The following is a 20,798-nucleotide window of genomic DNA, read 5'->3' as shown; positions in this document are numbered from 1 at the left end:
TGTTTTTTGGGGAGAAAGTAAGAAATAAAGCAAGTCACCGGCCCCCAACCGCGAAGAATTTCCATGCCGGCGAAAGTCAACGCTTGTGCACGAACGTGTAATATTGATTGAAAAAAAAAAAAGAAAATCCCTGCCTTCCGTCTCCGGAACCGATTTGTAAATGACCAGCAATTGCGTTTGCTTCATAAAACTTCATAAAAGGCGCCAAGATAATTAAACATAAATTAATGAGCGTGAAGCTTTTAAAAACAGCTCTTGGTAAAGTGGACTTTTAATAGCAGATTAAAAGGCGACAGGTTGTACCAAAGCAGCCTTCACTGAGGATCTCGTGTTTCGCGTTACAAGTACTTTATTTTCGAGAGAAAATCGCAGTTTGCACTGAAAGATTTTAAGAAGCAGTCGAGATCAGGGTAAGAAACATTTATTTCCACGTTTTTTCTTCATTTTGTTAAACAAAAAAGGATGATTAATCGAAAACTGGCTAAATATCTTATTTACTGTTTTCTAAAGAAAAGTTTTGTACTCGAGTAAGGTCAGAGAGGTAAATGCTTCACTTTTGACTGAATTGTTTTAATTTTTAATGAAAGGGTGATATACATGATTCAAATAAAGAAACAAAAGAGCTTTGAAATCACGTTAAAAGCCGCGATGTTATCACGTCTATCTTCGGTTTGTCTTTAAAAATCGTCGCCACGGCTTCCATTTTGCGGTCGGCAAAATTTATTTATCAACCGCACGTCAAATCCCGGATGTTTCTTCAACCATTGTGGTATAAAAGTCACTGGCATTTATACGAATGCTGTGTGCAACAAAACATCGAACAACTGGTGCCTTCGTCTCAGTTAATATTGATTTATTATGCAAACATTTCACAAGCACTTCTTTCGAATGATTTAACTCCGTGATCAATCTCATGTCTTCAGTCCACAAGGAAGCGATAAGCTTTCTCTCGCTCTCTCTATCTCTTACAGAAAGAGATAAGCTAAATATTTTTATACAAAGAGGAGACAGAGGGTTGGAATCTATAAAATATATACATCCAGACATAAAGTCATACAGAAATGATCTGAGAAGTGCACGTTTTTTTAATAAGCTACCCGCGGACGACCATGTCACTTTCATGTGTTCAACATCATAGTGCAGCTGAGATCAAATGATTAGTTCTCGAATTCAAATGATTTTTATCAAAACAAAACAGTTCATTTGACAAGTTAAAGAGCTGTTGACTGGAAAAACAGTTTAAACAAGCGGTGTGTAAATTTTGAGGGAGTTCAAATGCCTGCATTCTAGGACCCAGACAGATTGGTAGTCAAATTTCTCGGCTTCGGTTACCTGCGGAAATGTTAAGTTATTAACCCAAGGAGCGACGCCTCTATCGAAGACATCATTGTTTTTGTATGATAACTTTAAGAACGTCAATTTCTAAGGGAAGCTATCAGCCCGGTAAATCCGCCGCACAGATGTACCCTGTTGTTTTAATTGTTCACCACTAATTTTTTTCAAACAGGCATTTCGAATTTACGGCTCAACAATTTGACCTTTCTGGTGAAAGGTTGAAATTAAAAGGCGAATGAAAGCAAAAGATGCAAATTGTGCGACCTGTTAGTGGCTGAATTAGAAAAATAGACACAAGTGTTTTTTTTGCGGCCTGTTTCTAACCATCTGTGTGCTTTCACCGGATGGACCCTATGACATTATCAAGTCACATGATAAATTTGAACCAATCAGACTCGCAGAAAATTTTGCGGTGAACTATAATAGCTAAAGGTCTGTTTAACTCTCTTTTAGTTCTGTTTTCCAATTGATCAGCCAGAAACAGTTTCTTTTCTCTTGGCACTCCAACATTTGCTCTCTTGGTACCTACAGGTGGAAGAGAGCCGAGGAAGCTTGGAAAACTGGTAAACGTTGCCTTCGTCAACTGCAAACCGTCGCTGAGGAGAAACCATCAATTTCAAACTCAGGTATGTGTAACCGAGATGTTATTAACTGTGGAATTTAAATAAGCTTAAATAGCCGCAATGGAGCACAACGTTGAAAATGTCAAGAAAATAATGCACACAACACAGTCGGTCAAAATTCATGTACGGACTTTTATTAGGTGTGCTGCGTGCAGATTAGCTTCTTGTTTAGTTTACAACGAAGAAATGACTTAATACGGACTGCAGCGACTGTCAACAAACTAACTTAACTTGATTTCCAAAAACGTTTCCATCTAGTGAAACATTCACGTACAAAGGCTGAGGACCGCTGAGGGTCTGTTTTAAAAATCCTTTGTTTTTTTTCCGAGGTCTTCCTGTCTACAAGAAGTTACCGTCTTCAGTAGGAAATCCAATATGTTTTGCCACCCAGTAGTTCAGTGAGTAACACCGACTAACTGCCTAGAAAGATCGAAAAATTTCGATTACGTTTGTTCCAGTTAATTGACCTTTCTTTTAATCGGAAAATATCATATAAGATAACCAAATAACGTAAATAGGATAACTAGAGAAAGTTGTCTCCACATAGAGCCAACCACAAAATCCTTCAATCTTTTTCTCATACATTAACTCAGGAATTCGATATCAGTTAGGTTAAGTCAATGCTGTTTGTAAAATAACGCGCGAAAAGGACATGTCACCGTACAACCTAATATTTTTGCACTTAAACGCTTGCTTGAATCTTCGCCAGCAAAAAAACCAATCCCTCTAGAGCTGAAACGAAGTTAGATCAATTTCAACATGCTAGTTTGATGGAACTAAATTTATTACCTTAAATTGCATGTCAAAACTGCATTTACGTGTTTCCTTTAAGGGAAAATATGTTCGCGATATCCGTTCAGCCTCAAACGTCGACTGAATTAAAACTGCTATTCACACAAAAAGAGGGTCCGTTGTCAACATGGATCTGTGTACCAAGAGATGATTTTAGCCGGGTATTAAGATTTCAGAAACAGAACCAAACGTTGCGTGCATAAGGAGAAAACGAGCTTTAAATTGGTAAATAATTACCTGTGATGAAAGATGAATGTACTGATTTAATCAATTTATGACATCGTATCATGTGCGGTAAGGACTAGGTGCAGCCAAGTGCTTCTTTCGAAAAACTCGCGCCTCTCGTGCACTTCAGTTACCCCGACATAGCAAGCTCTTGACGAAGGTGCGTTCATTATCGTAGCGCAATGAACTCGAGCCGGCGGCCAGTCATAGCGCGCGCATTTCTTTGCGCATTTCTAAATGGTGAGAGGAAAAAAAACTCATGTTTGGTCCATTTGTACTCCAGTAAGCCGTTCCAATACTTTTTTCCAAAGCAATTTTGGAGGATGTTTTTTTTACAGTGGTTTCTCCGCCTCCTCGACTCTCAGGTGTATTAAGATGAAAATTAACTGAAAAGCATTAGCCCCGTCTTCCTGTTTGTGATTGGCACCTTAATTGATCTGATAAACTTTGCCTTACTATGAAAACGACTTGTAACGCGAAGCTTAATAACCTATAGCTTTCTCTTCCTCCATTTTCCACTCGATTATATTGGATTCTTTGAAAGAGGGACAAAGACGGTTACGAGTAAAGGTAATGATGTCCGTGCACGTGTTGACAAACGGTCCACAAAGGACAAGACAAAATAGCAAATGACAAAATATCTTAACAAGATAAATGACAGGTACTGTCAAGGGGGACTGTCACGGAGATTTCTCTGTTTTGGGCAACTTGTTCAATTATTTGACAAGGTACCTTTTCTCTAACATCAAATTTGCTCTTAAATCACCGAGAAAAAATATTAATTTCTCCTGGGAAGAACAAACTATAATCAGGTATTTTTTCAGCGATTTCGCCAAAATACACAGGTAGAACATAAGCTATAATCCATTTCAATCCTAGCCATCCGCAGCCAAAGATAATTAGCACTATTTTCTGAGTACTAGTAGGGTTATTGCAAAACTGGGGCACTGTTTGAACGTTTCCATGGATACAAATAGGTGACATTGCCCCTTTAAAAAGCGCAATAACGTTGGCATGGTAATGCTGAACCATTTGTTGGCAAAACATTTTCAAAATGCTTGTATTTAAAGTTTCCGACGGTGTTTCATAAAAACACGTTCTGTGACGTCAAATCGATTAAGAAATAGTCACGTGACACTTAGGATGACCATATAAGTCAAATTAATGGACTTCTTATCGTGCAAATTATTTTATCAACAGGGGTCTTTTAAGGATAAAACAGCCAAGGTTAAATTATTAGCGTTGTAAAGCACCTGCACTGTCGTTGATTCAATGACTGAATACCCTAGATTATCTTTTATATTTTTTTGCGGTATATTTCGGTGGAAATCTAAGTTGAGAAGACCTTAATCGTGTCAAAAATTCGGATGTAGCAGAAAGCAAAGTCGACAGTTTCCTTGGCTTCGGCAAAATGTCAGCTCAAAGCTGTAACACTGGAAAACAACTTTCTTTCGCCTTCGAAGGGAAAAATTTGCCGGTAAAAAAGCGAAAACAGGTCAGTTGGCATCTTCGTAAAACTAACAACAGCTAGTAAATTTGGGGAATAAACTCCGTCTCTTATAACTTTCTGCAACTTATATTTTCAGCTTAAGGTTCCAAACAGATCAATCCGTAACAGCTTACACAAATAAGTCTCTAAAAGGACGCAAAACGATCTGGAAACACAGGAGACAACATGTTTAAAAGAGGCTTTTTGCTTAAATGTTCCCGCTGGGCGCCTCTACTTTGTGAAGCGGTTCGCGCAGACCCGAAAAACAAAAGGAAATGAGCGGCAAGGATTTAATTTAGTCCGTAGTGACGTTAGTGGATATGATTTATGTGACGGATTTCAACTAAAATCCTAGGCTACTCAAAGAAATCGAGGAGTAAAAGAAAGAAAGAAAGAAAGATTTATTAGCAACAATCAGTTGGGCAGTGTGTGACTTGAATAAAATTCTTTCACACATGCGTAATACCAAACAGCGGTGCCATCTATATCTCAGATTTATTTCTCAGTTATGTCTGATGGCCTCCGGCAACGGGATCCTTTTGATTTAATTTTAATTTCTCGTAGCTGCAGGAGAGTGTCTAGATCAGTTATTACTTTAAAAAAATGATAAAGTAGAATAGAACATTCGCTGGCCTGAAGATTAATGGTTAGCCTGGTAAAACCACCGCATCAAATGGGGGTACTGAACAAGAAACAAACAGCAGACAGTATACCGGAACGACTATCAAATATCCACTCCCCTCAGGGCTTTTCATGGATAATTTTCAACACTGTGTGGGAGACTTTGCCAAACTACTTCTGGCGCAGTTCACCATTAATGAAGTAACGAAGACAGCTAAGAATTCGAAAGTAAAAACCTCTTACTAACCTCGTTTTCTCAGTCCATAACTTACAGTACGGACCGAGTTTTTTCCCGTTGATTTGAAAAAACGAGGATCCGTACCTTACAGTACGGACCGAGAAAACGAGGTTAGTAAGATATTTATTGTATCTCTGAGGTTAATCGGGCGCGCGGGAAAGGAAACTAGCTGAAGTTTAGCGGGTCGTACAGTGAAATACGACCCACAAATTTGACCAATAACAGTGCGCGTAACAACTACACCCTTTTGATAACTGAAGTGGTGAAATTTTTTGTTGATTTGAGCCTGAAAACGTTGTTAAAGTATTTCAGCAAATAATGCGAACGTCATTAACTGTTGCCGTAAGAGAACCACACTGAATACGTTACTATGCGAGGTATGTGTTCTAGCATTTTGGTGTGTATTAAACTAAACATGTGTATTTACTCAGAGCAAACTGACACTTTGCAAAATAAGTCAACAAAATGAAAACACTCATGCAGAATCTCTACCTAAATATTTTTTGCAGTGTTATCAAATGAAGAAAAAAATATTAGTAAAAAAAAAAAAAGGAAAAAATAGCATTGAACATCACAGTTACTGAGGCTTTCTTCAACTCTAATCGCATGTGAAAGTTTTTGGCGCCTGAATGTTCGCAATTTACCTCAGAAACCTCTCGATTTTTGTTTTCGCAGCGAGCTAAAACAAACAGTTAAGAAGAACAGAGTATTCTGAAATAATCACATATTAAGCAATCAGCAATCGTGAAATAATACTCTTCACCAGTTTCCAGCATTTTTCCAACACTTATACTTTTATGGATCAATACTACCACCGTTAATCAGCTCATAACACAATAATGATATCAAGCAAACGCTTAATCATTGGCGAACAAGTCATGGTCATTTTTCCATTATTGGTTATCATAGCAACAATATAAGCTATTAAAATTAAATTAGATTTAAGTGGGTATAATTCAAAGTCGAGGTCGATGACCCCACATTTTATCATGGAAATATAATCAACAGTTACAACATTCTGCAAAGTTTCTAAAAAAATGTAGGTTTAGAGCAACCACAAGTTTAGAAAATTCATGTTATATAACTCTTTAGGCGTAGAAAATGTCGCCAAACTATCCAGAAACTGATTTGATAGGGATGGTTTTTGCGTGTTAATTAAAATAATGAAAAATTCGCCGACCACCGTGAGCTCCAGCCTCGTTGTCCATCAACTTTTAAAGTTTAATTAGTTGACATTGACGTTTTACCCATAACTCTGCAGGGCCCTAGAAACTCTAAATATTCACAAAACTAGGCGTGTTGAGCCTGACCTATCCACAATTTAATTTATTTGGACTGCTGGCGCTGATGATGAGCGGATAAATTGAGTTTGTAAGTATTTTCAGTTTTGAAATGATCTTGAAGCCTTTCTAGATAACCTGTAAAATTGTCACTGAAATTATTTAAACTAGCGGAGAACATTTGATTTACGTTCTACGTCAACTGAAAAGGCTAATTTCCCCGTACTGATTAACAGAGCCGATTTGGCCCAATTTGACAAAGAAAATGAGCCAGTGGACAAAAATATGTGGCAGTGCTTCAGATGTTTTGAATCAGGCCGATTTTTACCCCGTGCTGCATCAAAAGAAAACGAAATCGGCCGACAAATCGTAGCGTACAAATTGATTGTAACTTATATTGACTGTGTCTGACTGATCCAGTCTGGTATTAAACACAGACAAAACTCCGTGGCGAGAAGATACACCTGCATACAGACAATCGATGGATGGGATTTTCCTCTATCAGTTCTTTTAAGTGCAGAATGGATTTGAAACAAAAAGAAAGAGAAATAGAATGTTTGTTGTTTCGGCAATCAGCGGAATTAGTGACAATCTCTTGCTTATGCGGAAAATCGAGCTTTGATATTTTCCGACGTTGTAAATGAATTGATCATTTCATTATTCGTGTAAATCTTTAACCTCGCCATAATTAATGTTTTTCAACCTTATTTTCTTTTACTTCGAGATCTGATGTTTCTCGTAAAAGGCAATTAGATTTCAAACTGATTCTGATTCGAGAAATCAGAAAAAAATTTGCAAATTATTTACAAATTAAATAGGATAACTTTTATTGGTAATATACTAAACGCAATTAATGCCTCGTTCTTTAGATTGTTAATTATTATACTATGTTCTTGAAAAATCGTCTCAGTTCTCCCTAAAAACTCACCCACTCACTCAAAAAATCACAAACAAGCTCTGTATGAAATGAATACGAACTTCAACTTCCCTCTTTAATAACCGGTCATGTTATTACGATTTAAATTTTGATAAAAGCCTTGAGGTAATTAAACTCAAAATTCATTAATTTTGTTTGCCTTGTGGCGCGCGAAACTGATTATGACAGTTTACAAAAATGGCTTGGATTCAATAGCGGTGGTAACTTTTGTGCACAAGAAAATCAATATGTCCTTTAAAAACGTCGCCACTACGGTCACATAGCAAACGTCGTGGGATCAAGGATGAAAATCATTTGTTTACTTTTTCACCATACTGCCCGTAAAGTCATTGTAAACAAGCGACAATTGCTAGATCTTGAATGTTATCTTGCGTTTCCCTTGGTGCAAAAGCGTCAAAATTAGCAATTATAAGAACAATTCTAAAACAGTATTCATGAAAAAGAATGTGCGCGGCTAGACAACTGCCAAGGACACTTGCATTGTGATCCACTTGTTTCATCTCGACTCACGAAAAATATCAGTTTAATTAAAAAAATCACCAATTGTTATTGCCGGTGGTGGGCGCACCTGGATTCCGAAATGTCGCTATTACATGCAAATTTCGGCGAAATGTCTTATTTCCAACAACGCAGACAAATTATCAACTCTTTAAGCCCACAGGATAACAAAACGATAAGGATCTAAATATACCGTGGGAAATCAAATCAAAGCACAAAACCCATTTATCCGCGATCATGCCCCAAAGCCACCAAAACAAACCATCTCCCCTAGAGACACAATATACAAGTTTCCTTGGCCATAAAGTCATTTGCGTGGAAAACGCCAGTTCTCTCGGTTGTATGGTCTACCATTGCAAGACAAGTTTTAAGATTAATGTCGCCATCAATCCCTTCTTTAATTAGTACTATGATGAAAATACTGCAAAATTCTGATCATAAACGCTGGGTTTTTTATGGTAACACTTGGGTAAGAGTAATGGCAATCCCTCGTAAAAACTCAATTAAGCCTCTCCCCCCTCTCCCTCTATTAAGCCCATCATTTGGAGGTCAGACTTTTTCATAAGACTCTGTCTGTATAAAGCCTCTCCCCATCTAGCTCTATTTAGCCCATCATTAGGAGGTCAGATTTTTTAGCAACCCCCTTCTCTATTAAACCTCTACCCTCCTCTCCCATGTTAGAAAACACAAAAGAAACTCTACAAAATGAAGGCGTATCAGGGTCAAAACTGATCCGTCAAGTTTGTCGTCTACAGGACAACATAGAAATGGTATGGCACAAGAGAGGATACAACCCACCACTGTTATCCTTCAGTTGTTTGTGTGGTAAAATGTTGAAACAGCTAATCCACGATCGTGATTTGCTAATAACTCATGATTTGAAATAAGACCCTCCTCTCTAATAACCCCTCCCCCCTCCTTCTTGAGGCCTGATCATATAAAACTCCCCGGGGACTCAATAGAGCTCTTACGATAAGTTATTACACCCTACAGTAAGAGAAGCCGCCTGTCGTAGGCACAAACACCTCTCTCAAAGACAAAAATGTTACTCTTGTTTATGAAAAAACTTTCCGGCCACAGTCCTTGAATTGTCTAAATGAACAATTATTCCACAGCGAAGTTCAGTCGTACATCAGTTCACAGGCGCTCAGTGCAACCTTGTACAAAATCCTCCTTGGTTTGGGCCACGCTGCGCAGGCGTAATCAAGAAGGTGGAGGGGGAGCGAGAAATGTTGGGGAATTTGGTAGAGGGAGTCTCTTTCCTCTCTCCCGTTCCCGCTCTCTTCCCTCCCCCCTCCCTTTTGCGTCTTGCAAGTCTTAGTAGACTTTGGTGTTCAAAAGTTGCATTTAATTAATGGCGGTCCTGTATGTTTGCATTTGAAATCGTGATAGTATCTTTTGAAGCAATCCCGGTGACAAATGAACCTAAACTTACAAGCCGTTGTTTGCATGTTGTTCTCGAACTTCTCCAATCTTTCAACCCTCACTAGCCTAGGTAAGGGGGGAGGGGTGGGGTGCGGCTAATCATCATGGTCTCTTTAGCATATTGAGCGCATCAGCATATATGAGCACATATATTTTGATTCTTCTTTCCTGTGATTTTCTGAGTCCACCTTCACTAAGTCAAATTCACAATATTGCATCAGCCGAAGCATGAATTAGCGCCATTAAAATAACAAATTGTGTCTTTGTTTCAATTTTGTGCCGGAATTGGCAACGATACAGGAAAATAACCCAGAAAATGACTAATGAATCAACAAGATGCCTGCTATACTGGCATTACGCGTGATGCTGGGGCTGATTCATTTATTCCAACTGTATGCTTCGCCGATTGATAAAACTATCCTTGCTAATGGAATAGTTTGAGTCACGACGATCGCGTTACGTTGTTTTCCGTGTGTTACGCGACTCAGACTATCAGCGGAAATTTGTCAAATTCCATTACGATAACGTAAGGTTCTCAATGACCTCTTTTCTGTCTCGCGTCGTGGCCTAAGACTGTCAAACAAAGCACGATTCCTTCACTAAGAACTCACCAATTTCCACCGTTTTACGTGTCGGGTGCTTCTTAGAAGTTATTCTTTCGATTTACCGCTTCAAAATGGTGAAATTTCCCTTTGAAAACGGCACAGTTGAGTCCAGAACATGTTAAAACAATATGGCGCGACTTAATCCGTCTTTAATAAATATATCAAATGATGCATTGACGTCACACAGGTAAGGGTGAGTGGGTCCCCTCCCTCGCGATATAAGCGACAAGAATGGATTTTGATTGGCCTGCTGTTGTTGAAGACAATCAGAACAATACATCCCGAGTAGGAGAGGGGAGAGTTTAATGAATAAACAAGATGCCTGCTACACTGGCATTACGCGTGATGCTGGGGCTGATTCATTTATTCCAACTGTATGCTTCGCCGATTGATAAATCTATCCTTGCTAATGGAATAGTTTGAGTCAAGACGATCGCGTTACGTTGTTACCCTTGTGTTACGCGACTCAGACTTTTACCGGAAATATTTGAAATTCCATTACGATAACATAAGCTTCTCAATGACCTCTTTTCAGTCTCGCGTTGTGGTCTAAGACTGTCAAACAAAGCACGATTCCTTCGCCATGAACTAACCAATTTCCACCGTTTTAATAGTCGAGTGCTTCTTAGAAGTTATTCTTTCGATTCACCGCTTCAAAATGGTGAAATTTCCGTTTGAAAACGGCACACTTGAGTCCAGAACATGTTATAAACAATATGGCGCCAAATTTAATGCAATTTTAATTAAGAAATCAAATGATGCGTTGACGTCACACAGGTAAGGGTGAGTGGGTCCCCTCCCTCGCGATATAAGCGACAAGAATGGTTTTTGATTGGCCTGCTGTTGTTGAAGACAATCAGAACAATACATCCCGAGTAGGAGAGGGGAGAGTTTAATGAACAAGATGCCTGCTATACTGGCATTACGCGAGATGCTGGGGCTGATTCATTTATTCCAACTGTATGCTTCGCCGATTGATAAAACTATCCTTGCTAATGGAATAGTTTGAGTCACGACGATCGCGTTACGTTGTTTTCCGTGTGTTACGCGACTCAGACTATCAGCGGAAATTTGTGGAATTCCATTACGATAACGTATTAAGCTTCTCAATGACCTCTTTTCAGTCTCGCGTCGTGGTCTAAGACTGTCAAACAAAGCACGACTCCTTCACTAAGAACTCACCAATTTCCACCGTTTTACGTGTCGGGTGCTTCTTAGAAGTTATTCTTTCGATTTACCGCTTCAAAATGGTGAAATTTCCCTTTGAAAACGGCACACTTGAGTCCAGAACATGTTAAAACAATATGGCGCGAGTTAATCCGTCTTTAATAAATAGATCAAATGATGCATTGACGTCACACAGGTAAGGGTGAGTGGGTCTCCTCCCTCGCGATATAAGCGACAAGAATGGATTTTGATTGGCCTGCTTCTGTTGAAGACAATCAGAACAATACATCCCGAGTAGGAGAGGGGTGAGTTTAATGAATAAATTAATGTACCGATTTGTAGCTACGAGGAAGAAAAAAAAAAAAAAGAAAAAAAAAAAAACAAGATGCCTGCTACACTGGCATTACGCGTGATGCTGGGGCTGATTCATTTATTCCAACTGTATGCTTCGCCGATTGATAAATCTATCCTTGCTAATGGAATAGTTTGAGTCACGACGATCGCGTTACGTTGTTTCCCTTGCGTTACGCGACTCAGACTTCCACCGGGAATTTTTGAAATTCCATTACGATAACATAAGCTTCTCAATGACCTCTTTTCAGTCTCGCGTCGTAGTCTAAGACTGTCAAACAAAGCACGATTCCTTCCTCAGGAACTCACCAATTTCCACCGTTTTAAATTTCGGGTGCTTCTTAGAAGGTATTCTTTCGATTCACCGCTTCAAAATGGTGAAATTTCCGTTTGAAAACGGCACACTTGAGTCCAGAACATGTTAACAATATGGGGCCAAATTTAATCTGTTTTTTATAAATAGATCAAATGATGCGTTGACGTCACACAGGTAGGGGTGAGTGGGTCCCCTCCCTCGCGATGGAAGCGACAAGAATGGATTTTGATTGGGCTGCTTCTTTTGAAGACAATCAGAACAATACACCCCGAGTAGGAGAGGGGTGAGTTTAATGAATAAATTAATGTACCGATTTGTAGCTACGAGGAAGAAAAAAAAAAAAAAAAAAAAAAAAAAAAAAAGAAATCGACCCGTTTTTAGACACGGTATGCCCCTTCAGGGCATCCCGCGTAAAAAGAAATCGACCCGTTTTTAGACACGGTATGCCCCTTCAGGGCATCCCGCGTAAAAAAAGAAATCGACCCGTTTTAAGACACGGTATGCCCCCTCAGGGCATCCCGCGTAATAAATTAATGTACCGATTTGCGGATACGAGGAAGAAAAAAAAAAAAAAGAAATCGACCCGTTTTTAGACACGGTATGCCCCCTCAGGGCATCCCGCGTAATTAATGTACCGATTTGTAGCTACGAGGAAGAAAAAAAAAAAAAAGAAAAAAAAGAAATCGACCCGTTTTTAGACACGGTATGCCCCCTAAGGGCATCCCGCGTAATTAGCGAACGTCCGATTTGATCCCTCAGGGTAATCGTTATCTCTTGACAAAACGATGCACTTCTGTCACTTGACCGGATAGACGCAATAAAAAAAAAAAACACCAAGGATTAATATGGAAGGTTTTACATTACGCATTGCATCGGGGTAAAATGTTTCTAAAGTTTTTGTCGGTGCTGTAAAGTTTCTTCATGTCACTCTTAGCCACTATAAAACTGCTTTGTCTCGTGCGCTCCAACCATTTCTTCTTGCTCAAACTCAACAGTTTCTTGGTGTTTTCGAGTAAGCATCACATCTCAACTGAGTAAATATAATTGCGTTAAAGTATGATCTGACAAAAAGTCCACGATAATGCATATGTTGGTTGGATTTCATTAAGGTACTGATCGAGTTTGTCTTCATTCCACTGAAGCAAGCAAGAACATTCAAAACAGCTGGCATACATTCAGGCGAAAGCGACGACAGCGCATGTCAATATACCTATATCCCCAGCGCGTTATAGATAGGTAGAGTAATTGAATTTTTACTCTTATTAGCACCAAACACAAGTAATTAATATGGCATACACGACATTGGGTAATTGAATCGAATTGACCCTTCCTTCTTCTAAAATTGAACCTTTTATAGTTGTTTTTCTCTTTGCCTTCTTAGATTGCCAGTTTTCAGTAAGTAACAATAGCAAAATAGGCTGAAAACATTTTTATAATGTGCTACTTGCCTGCGCCTGTCCTGCGCGTTTGAAAATGGAGATATATTTATTTATTTAGATATCATAATTCGTTCGTTTCCCACGATAAAATGACTATATAAGGTTCGAAGTTTAATAGAGCTATGCTATTTATTTATTTTATTTTCATTTTTTATTTTATTTATTTTTATTTTTTATTTTTTTTTGTTTATTATTTTTTTTATTTTTATTTATTTATTTTTTTTATTATTTATCTATTTTGATTATTACTATAAAAAGCTTGGAGACAGTGCACCGAACTGGAAGCTCGTGTCGCCTCGTTGAAAAACGAGAACTGAGAAAACGGGAGAAATCGCAATAAAATGGCTATGTTAGGTTAGAAAAAGACCATGTCATCTATTTTTACTGTTACTCTAAAAAGCTTCGAGACAGCGCGTCATATTGGAATCAAGGCAAACCCAAAGTAGTGATTCCATTTTATTTAAAATTACTTAACTGGAACTTTCTTAACTGATTTGTAAGTAAGCGTCTTTGGCTGGGGATGGCCAGGATAAAAATGGATTGCAACTTGTAAAATACCTTCTTCCCTCGCGTCTTCGAAAAATCTGCGCTCAACCGATTATGGCCAGGAGAGAATTAGATGGTTTGCTCTCCTTGGTTTGTTCTAGTACTTGAACCATTTGGAGCAAACTTTACTAATGATTAGTTTTCATTACGACGCAGTTTAGTCCCTTTAATGGTTACTATGAGCTACTTCCGTAGTTATATCAAAAATACTGAGTGGCAATCATTACTTTCAGGTATGGCTGGATGTGAGGAGAAATAGATTGGTTTTAAGCATTTAATGCCACACTTGTTTTAGTTACCGGGAAAATTATGGACTTACTGGACTGGACGTTGAGGATTACAAACTTTTAGCGGCCGCCATATCCCACTCGGTCCGTTTTTAGTCATACTCGTACATGATTTTGCTCTGCGTTGCCGGGTGTCCTGGCGAGTTTTTGCGTTTTCTGCGGGGTTATTCGGGTTTCCTAAGTTAAGTTCAGTTAAGCTTGGCAATTAGAAAAGTTCTTCCACTGAGCTAAGGAAGATCAAGTAATCTAAAAAAGAACTAGGCTGATTTCACGGTCAGGGAAATATATTTTTCCAATATTTCGAAAGGCTCGACCGTGAAATCAGCCTTGCCCCGCCCTATTTTAGATTATTACTCGGGCTTCCAAAGGAAAGCCCGAGGTTTAAAATGGGCGCAAGTTTATTCTCCCGTCGCAAATCGCCCTCCGACGTCTTCTGCGCGTGCGCAAGGCTAAAAAAGGTCAGCGGAGCACATGATCTGTTTACAGAAGCTCGAGTGTTTCCACAATTGATCAAGTGAAGCGAAGCCATCTGTCTTCGGTGGAATCTCAGGGATTGCAAGCTTGAATATATGCTAAATCCATCATGATGGTAGAACCACACTAAACTGACAGCAGGCAAGCAAACTCATGCGAAGTGAGATGCAACACAAACCTTCTCTCAGCTCGATTTCCCTATTATTTTCAAGCTGATGGTTCAAATTACATCCATCTTGTATTTAAAATACATCTACCGTCGATACTAATCGCCAAAAGCTTGACCACCAAAAAGGGCACAACAACATCGAAAGAAAACCGTTTCTTTAATGGTTTTATTGTCTGTGTTGTTAGGCAAATGGGGGCACTAACGTGACATATATTTATTCATGCCAACAAAGTTCATTTCCATAAGAGAAGCCCGAGTACACGCAGTTATGCGTCTAGTTTGTTCTAAAATTTGTTGCTGATTAGATCCTTTACTATAGGATTCGATACTTTTATTTTGTCACGGTGGTCCTTCCAAACAGTTACTGGTTTCTATGGAAGATCCTTGGTGGGCGAAGGTCAATTATTTGGGCTCATTACCCCAACTAACTTAGAAATGTAACATTTTTAATGCCGTGAATAACCACATAAAATCGAGTTTACCGAAGCACTTGAGACTAATTGTTACATTGAATTTAACAAACTCGTACTACTTTCGACTACTTACTGAATTGACTGAATTACGAGCATACCAAGCAACTACAGCTGTAACTGTAGGTTAGAGTTTATCGTGTGCGATCTACAGATAAATTGGTGTTAATTCGATTTGACACTAAAGCTGTTACCTTATTAACGGTGACCAATCGCGTGAGATGATTCAAAAAATACATCGTCAAATTTTGGGGATCAAAGGTTCCACCCGAAACAAATGAGGATTAGTGGAGTCGAAACATAGCTAATTTAAGTTAGCAGGGACCTCATGTGAGTTTGCCGAAGGATTAAATTAAGTTATGTCGTAATTAGCGCTGGAATGACTTTGTATTGAGTGAATGCAACCATCCATACAAAGTTATAGACTGTCATCATTTTTGTTACTGACTTTCAGGTACGTCACTCAGCGGGGGAAACGAAGATAAGTTTTTCTGTTCTGGCGCTCCAGACGAAAAGCTCAACTCTTCCTACGTAGAAAACATAAGCGGACACAACTTGCTGAAACACAAGAACACTAATGTCAGAGAACACATCGTCAATCTCTTGACGTGTGTAATCAAAACTCGTGACAACGAGAAGTAATCGAAAACAAAGACTTCACGCCCGTGACCACTGACAATGCTGTGAAGACATCAAACTACATCAAACAATTAATTTAATAACCAGAGAAACGCAACTGATCGGAAGTTGTGTTTGCACAGCCTTTAATTCTGGTATTTGTGTTTCAGGAGTGCTTGAGCGGGGAAAAGGGCCGCTTTGTATTAAAGTGAACGGACGTGCAGTGAACAGACCGGTCCCATCCATTAGCACCGAGTGTTGTGAACACGCCTCAGACATTTGGCGATAACCCTGGCCAAGCTCACTTGGTATTTAACTTCAAGCAAAGGGGTTAAGATAAAACAAAGTGCCTGTTAGCACGATGATAAGAGCCATTTGAAACGAGACAGGCGAACGAGGAGTTCGGAAAGCTTCGCTTTTCAGTCGAGGCCTGCAAGCTTGATCACATTGGAATCTCCGAAGAACTACCGATCCGCAAAGCTTTTAAAATGGACGGAAACTCGACCAACACTTCCACCAACGGAACTTCTAATTTCGTAGGTTTCGACGACATCTTCCTCATTGTAATCATCTCCATTTATATTATCATCATTAGCGCTGCGATCTGTGGAAACATTCTCGTATGCCTCGCTATTTTACTGAATCAGCGCCTACAAAAGACCACCAACTACTTCATCTTTTCTCTCGCTATTTCTGATCTAATGACGGCGTCCTTCTCTATGCCCTTTGATGTGCAAGCACTGCTGCAACCATTCGGCTGGAAAAACGGGGAGTTTGCGTGCAATTTTTGGGCTTTCATCTACCTGATCGCTGCCCCAACCTCCATACTTAATCTAATGGCGGTCAGCATGGACAGATATCAGGCCATCAGCTCCCCGCTACGATACTACGACAAGATGAGGCCCAGACGAGCCTTAGCTATCATAGCAACCATCTGGATGTATTCGCTAGCGTTTACTGTCATTGGGATGGTGGGTTGGCCTTTCTATGAACATAGCGTCAACAGTGGGATGTGCTTTTTTAATATCCATCCTTACTATTCCGTTGCTAGCTCCGCGGTGAATTTTATTTTGCCAACAGTGGTAATGTGCGTAATATACTTCAAGGTTTACCAGATCGCCAGTGCGCATGCCCACAGGATCACACAACAAGAGGTCTCGTCATCAGTAGCGTCCTGTTCTAACGAGGATTCTGGAAACATCCCGTCCGAGAGGAAAAAGATTAAACGAAACATCAAGGCGGCTAAAACCATCGCCATTATAGTATCTGCCTTTCTTTTTTGCTGGATGCCGCTAACTCTGGTGTCAACTGTGAGTGCCCTTTGTAGAGACTGCTCAAGCCTCAATTTTGAAGTTTTCCCGGAGGTTTTTCAATCGCTCCTTGCTCTGGCGTATCTGAATTCAGCGCTTAATCCCATATTGTACTCATTTCTCAATCGAGAATTCCGGGAAGCGTTCAAAAAGCTCCTTAAACTGCAGTTTAAATTTCGTTAGATTGTGGACCTTACGGAGCTACAATCACCCGACACCTAAATTCCGCCACTAAAGAACGACGCCAAGTAACGTACGAAGGTGCATATTAGGATTATATTTAAATCGTTGGACAAACCGCAAGACCCACTTTGTAAAGCATAACAAACACGAAGAAGCACAAGAACATGAACAGTGCACGCCTCGATTGGAATGAAAAGGAGGAACGAGAACTTACAATCATTATGCGGGAGTGAAATATGAACGCACATGGACGCTGGAAAGGAATGCATCTCAGCGATACAATTATAGCGAAAGACTCAGACTTCAGTTCTGCAATCCTGTTAAACTAATCGCTCATTCTTTAAGATTTCATCCACAGAGTCAAAACGTAGGACCATCTTGCACAGCGTACAAAAACACCTCCAGAGGAACGTACTGAACACCTTAGGATGTCACTCACAGACGTTAAGTTGGAACTCCCTTTTAGGGCATAAAAAACAACACCAGATGAATGTGCTGCCCTGTTACGACTTAGGATTTCATCTGCAGGCTCCAACTTTAGAAGTTAGAACCACTTTGTACAGAAAAACAAATATGAAAACCACAGGAAAGTAATGTTCGGTGGATTTTATAAATGTCAACGTTTAAGAATTTATCCTCAGACTCAAAATTAAGAATAATTCTAGGAGCGACTAGATAACATAAAGTATTAATTGAACTTTGAGCACATGTAACAAAGATATCTTGACTACGAAAAGCGATTTACAACGTTGGGAACTCAATGGTAAAACACCTTTAATTAATTAAAATAATTAGCCAAAGACCTAAAAAGGATTACAAGGTTTATTAAATCCATATGGGAGGTCACGAAACCTAAACGGCTTATATATAAACTATGAAAGAAGATTTGCATGCGGAAATGATGGTACCGCGGTAAGATGGAATCACTTCCGGCCAAGTTTTCAATCAGTTTTGAGCATGTTTGATACCCAACACAGATCCCAAATGTTTTAAATTACCCATGTACAGTGTATCTAGTGATCATTTAGGTGTAGTTATATTATGTAAATTAATAAATACAAATTTCCAGCCGAAACGGTTTGCTGCATCTAAGAGGCGCCTCAGTGATTCTTATATTAAGGAGAGGTTCGTGGGAAGAACTTCCGCTGGTTTAGTTTGATTATAAAATAAAAACAGCAATATTCACTGTATGCTGGCTGATGTATCCTGTATTTAATTGAAAGAAAAGTAAATAAAGAAATAATACATCTTCATGTTATTGGAAATGGTTCAAAAAGCATCAAATTTTGGGCGGACTTAATTAACCTCTTCCTCTTGTTAGGAAAATTAACTCATTAAAACGGCGACGGTCATTTAATTACTTTAGTTCGTCATTGAAGAAGGATTAGTCGATTATTTTGCCACCCACTTATAAACAATTAAAATTCGATCACTTTTACATGTAAGGGTTTCAGAAAACGTAAATTAAAAACCCTGGTAGTTAAGTGGTTTTCTATTTCAAGAAGAAAACCTCAAATGATACTGAATTGTCGTCTCACAGGACGCCGCTAAGAATGAGCACAACATAAGTTAGGTTTCCACTGTCGCTCAGTTTTCATGGCTTAACATGTGAACGATTAAAACTTGAGCTCGTTCAGCGTTTTAGGTTTGTAAACATTACACCATAGTAAAAATCCACCTTATCATGCACGGGCAGAATATTTTCTAATTTTCAGTGATATGCAGACCGCGAAAGAGACGACAGCAAACAGCTTCAGCAAAATATCGAGTCACGAACTTGTTATTGCTCACAAAATAAGCACAAATTTCCGAATAAAAGTTGAGCTTGTTCATCGTTTTAGGCTTGCACATGTAACAATTACACCATAGTAAAAATCTACCTTATCACGCAGGAGCAGAATATTTTCTCATTTTAGCGATACACACCGCGAAAAGACGACAGCAAACAACTTATGCAAAATGTCGCTTCACGAACTCGTTATATCTCACAAGTTAAACTCAAATTCCGACAGATCAAACAAAGCTTGTTGTCAAAGCGAACCGGAAAGGCGACAAAGTGAAAGGAGAAAAGCACGATAACACGCAAAGCATTTATGCCGTAAATGAGCTCCTGCGTAAACTGATATTTTTCTGCTCTAAAAGTCGTGAAATTGAGATATATTTTTTTGTGACTCGATTTCAAGTTGCTTAGTACAATCTTCTCATCACAGCCTTCTTTGTAAACACTTGTAGTCCTCTAAAACAAATTGATTCTTTTTTTCCCGCTGAACAAACATTGGTTCAATTGTGGTTAGTTTGGGAATAACCAAAAATTGTCATTATACGTAATTAACGTTTTCATTCTCCCACGGGACAACCAGTTTTTCTTTTCATACGAGTCGTATGTTGCACGCAATATATACATAGTATATCTACCCGGATTTATCAAGACGGTGCCACTCCAATCCGGCGTTCGCTGTGAGAGTATGCTGTGCTTTCATTTTTGTCGTCCAGAATTTATCTCTAACTTTCAAGTCGGCAACATAAAAACGTGAGGTCATCCAGTCTTTTTTCCCTTTACTCTCTCTCCTTTCTCTTTTCTTCTCTCACTCGCGTTATTTTGGGCATAGTCGGGCCAAAAACCAGTTGTTACGTTGCATGAGAAGTGATGAAATTTTCATCCACCGCCTTTTAAAAAATCAACTCGATAGGGATGGTGTCCTATGATGATAAAGATCCCCGGAAGAGGCGACGGAAACTTTACTAATCGGAAGAACCGAAACACGTTTAATCTTGAGAATGATGTATTATTCAGTAAGTGACACAGGCATACTCAGAAAAAGGAAATCCGAGTGCTCCTATCTGCAGTCGAACCTAAGACCTTCCGATTACTAGTTCGGATGCTCTACCACTGAGCTACAAGAGACTCGTGCGAACTAACGCCATTAAACTAGGTTCATGGGACAAACTTTTAATCTTTTTATAATTGTGTAATTGTCAGTGAATAAGCGGCCTCTCACGCGAATTGAAATTGAGTTGGTAAAGTTAAATATAAGACTAACATGCAACTAACGTTGTCTCATTAAACCCTCAAGTTTACGAGACCTAACCAAAACATAATAGTCGCTGGATGCCCGGTTCCGTTATCTTGAAGCTCAAAATAACAAAAAATCTTTAATAGCAGACACACTTTGTTACCTTACTAAATATTGAGAAATTCACGGCCTTTACAACAAGCAACCTACAATGGTACTTCCAACAAGTGCGGATTAGTAATAATAATAATAATAATAATAATAATAATAATAATAATAATAATGATAATAATGATGATGATGGCAATTTTTAAAGCACCCTATCCAAAAGCTCTAAGGCGCTTTACAATGAAGTGTAAAAAACCTTGAACGGTCAAACGGATTGA

At 39.0% G+C, this 20,798-nt stretch overlaps 1 protein-coding gene across 3 annotated transcripts; it reads left to right on the top strand.

Annotated features, from left to right (window-relative positions):
* The first annotated feature begins 226 nt into the window (after positions 1-226).
* Positions 227-18,651, top strand: LOC146470036 (octopamine receptor beta-1R-like). Of its 3 annotated transcripts, XM_085122140.1 has the most exons (3): positions 227-410; positions 1,867-1,961; positions 15,742-18,651. In XM_085122140.1, the coding sequence occupies exon 3, from the start codon at positions 16,394-16,396 to the stop codon at positions 17,396-17,398; it is 1,005 nt and encodes a 334-aa protein (XP_084978266.1). In that variant the 5' UTR covers positions 227-410; positions 1,867-1,961; positions 15,742-16,393; the 3' UTR covers positions 17,399-18,651. The 3 variants fall into 3 exon arrangements, with proteins under 3 accessions (XP_084978266.1, XP_084978268.1, XP_084978267.1); XM_085122142.1 differs by lacking the exons at positions 227-410; positions 1,867-1,961 and adding an exon at positions 2,746-3,135; XM_085122141.1 differs by lacking the exons at positions 227-410; positions 1,867-1,961 and adding an exon at positions 6,607-6,694.
* The last annotated feature ends 2,147 nt before the right edge of the window (positions 18,652-20,798 follow it).

The sequence above is a fragment of the Pavona decussata genome, unplaced genomic scaffold, assembly GCF_977016875.1.
Source record: "Pavona decussata unplaced genomic scaffold, jaPavDecu1.1 SCAFFOLD_114, whole genome shotgun sequence".
NCBI lineage: Eukaryota > Metazoa > Cnidaria > Anthozoa > Scleractinia > Agariciidae > Pavona > Pavona decussata.
The sequence above is the reverse complement of the archived record's forward strand: the minus strand, read 5'-3'. Positions and strand labels throughout refer to the sequence as shown.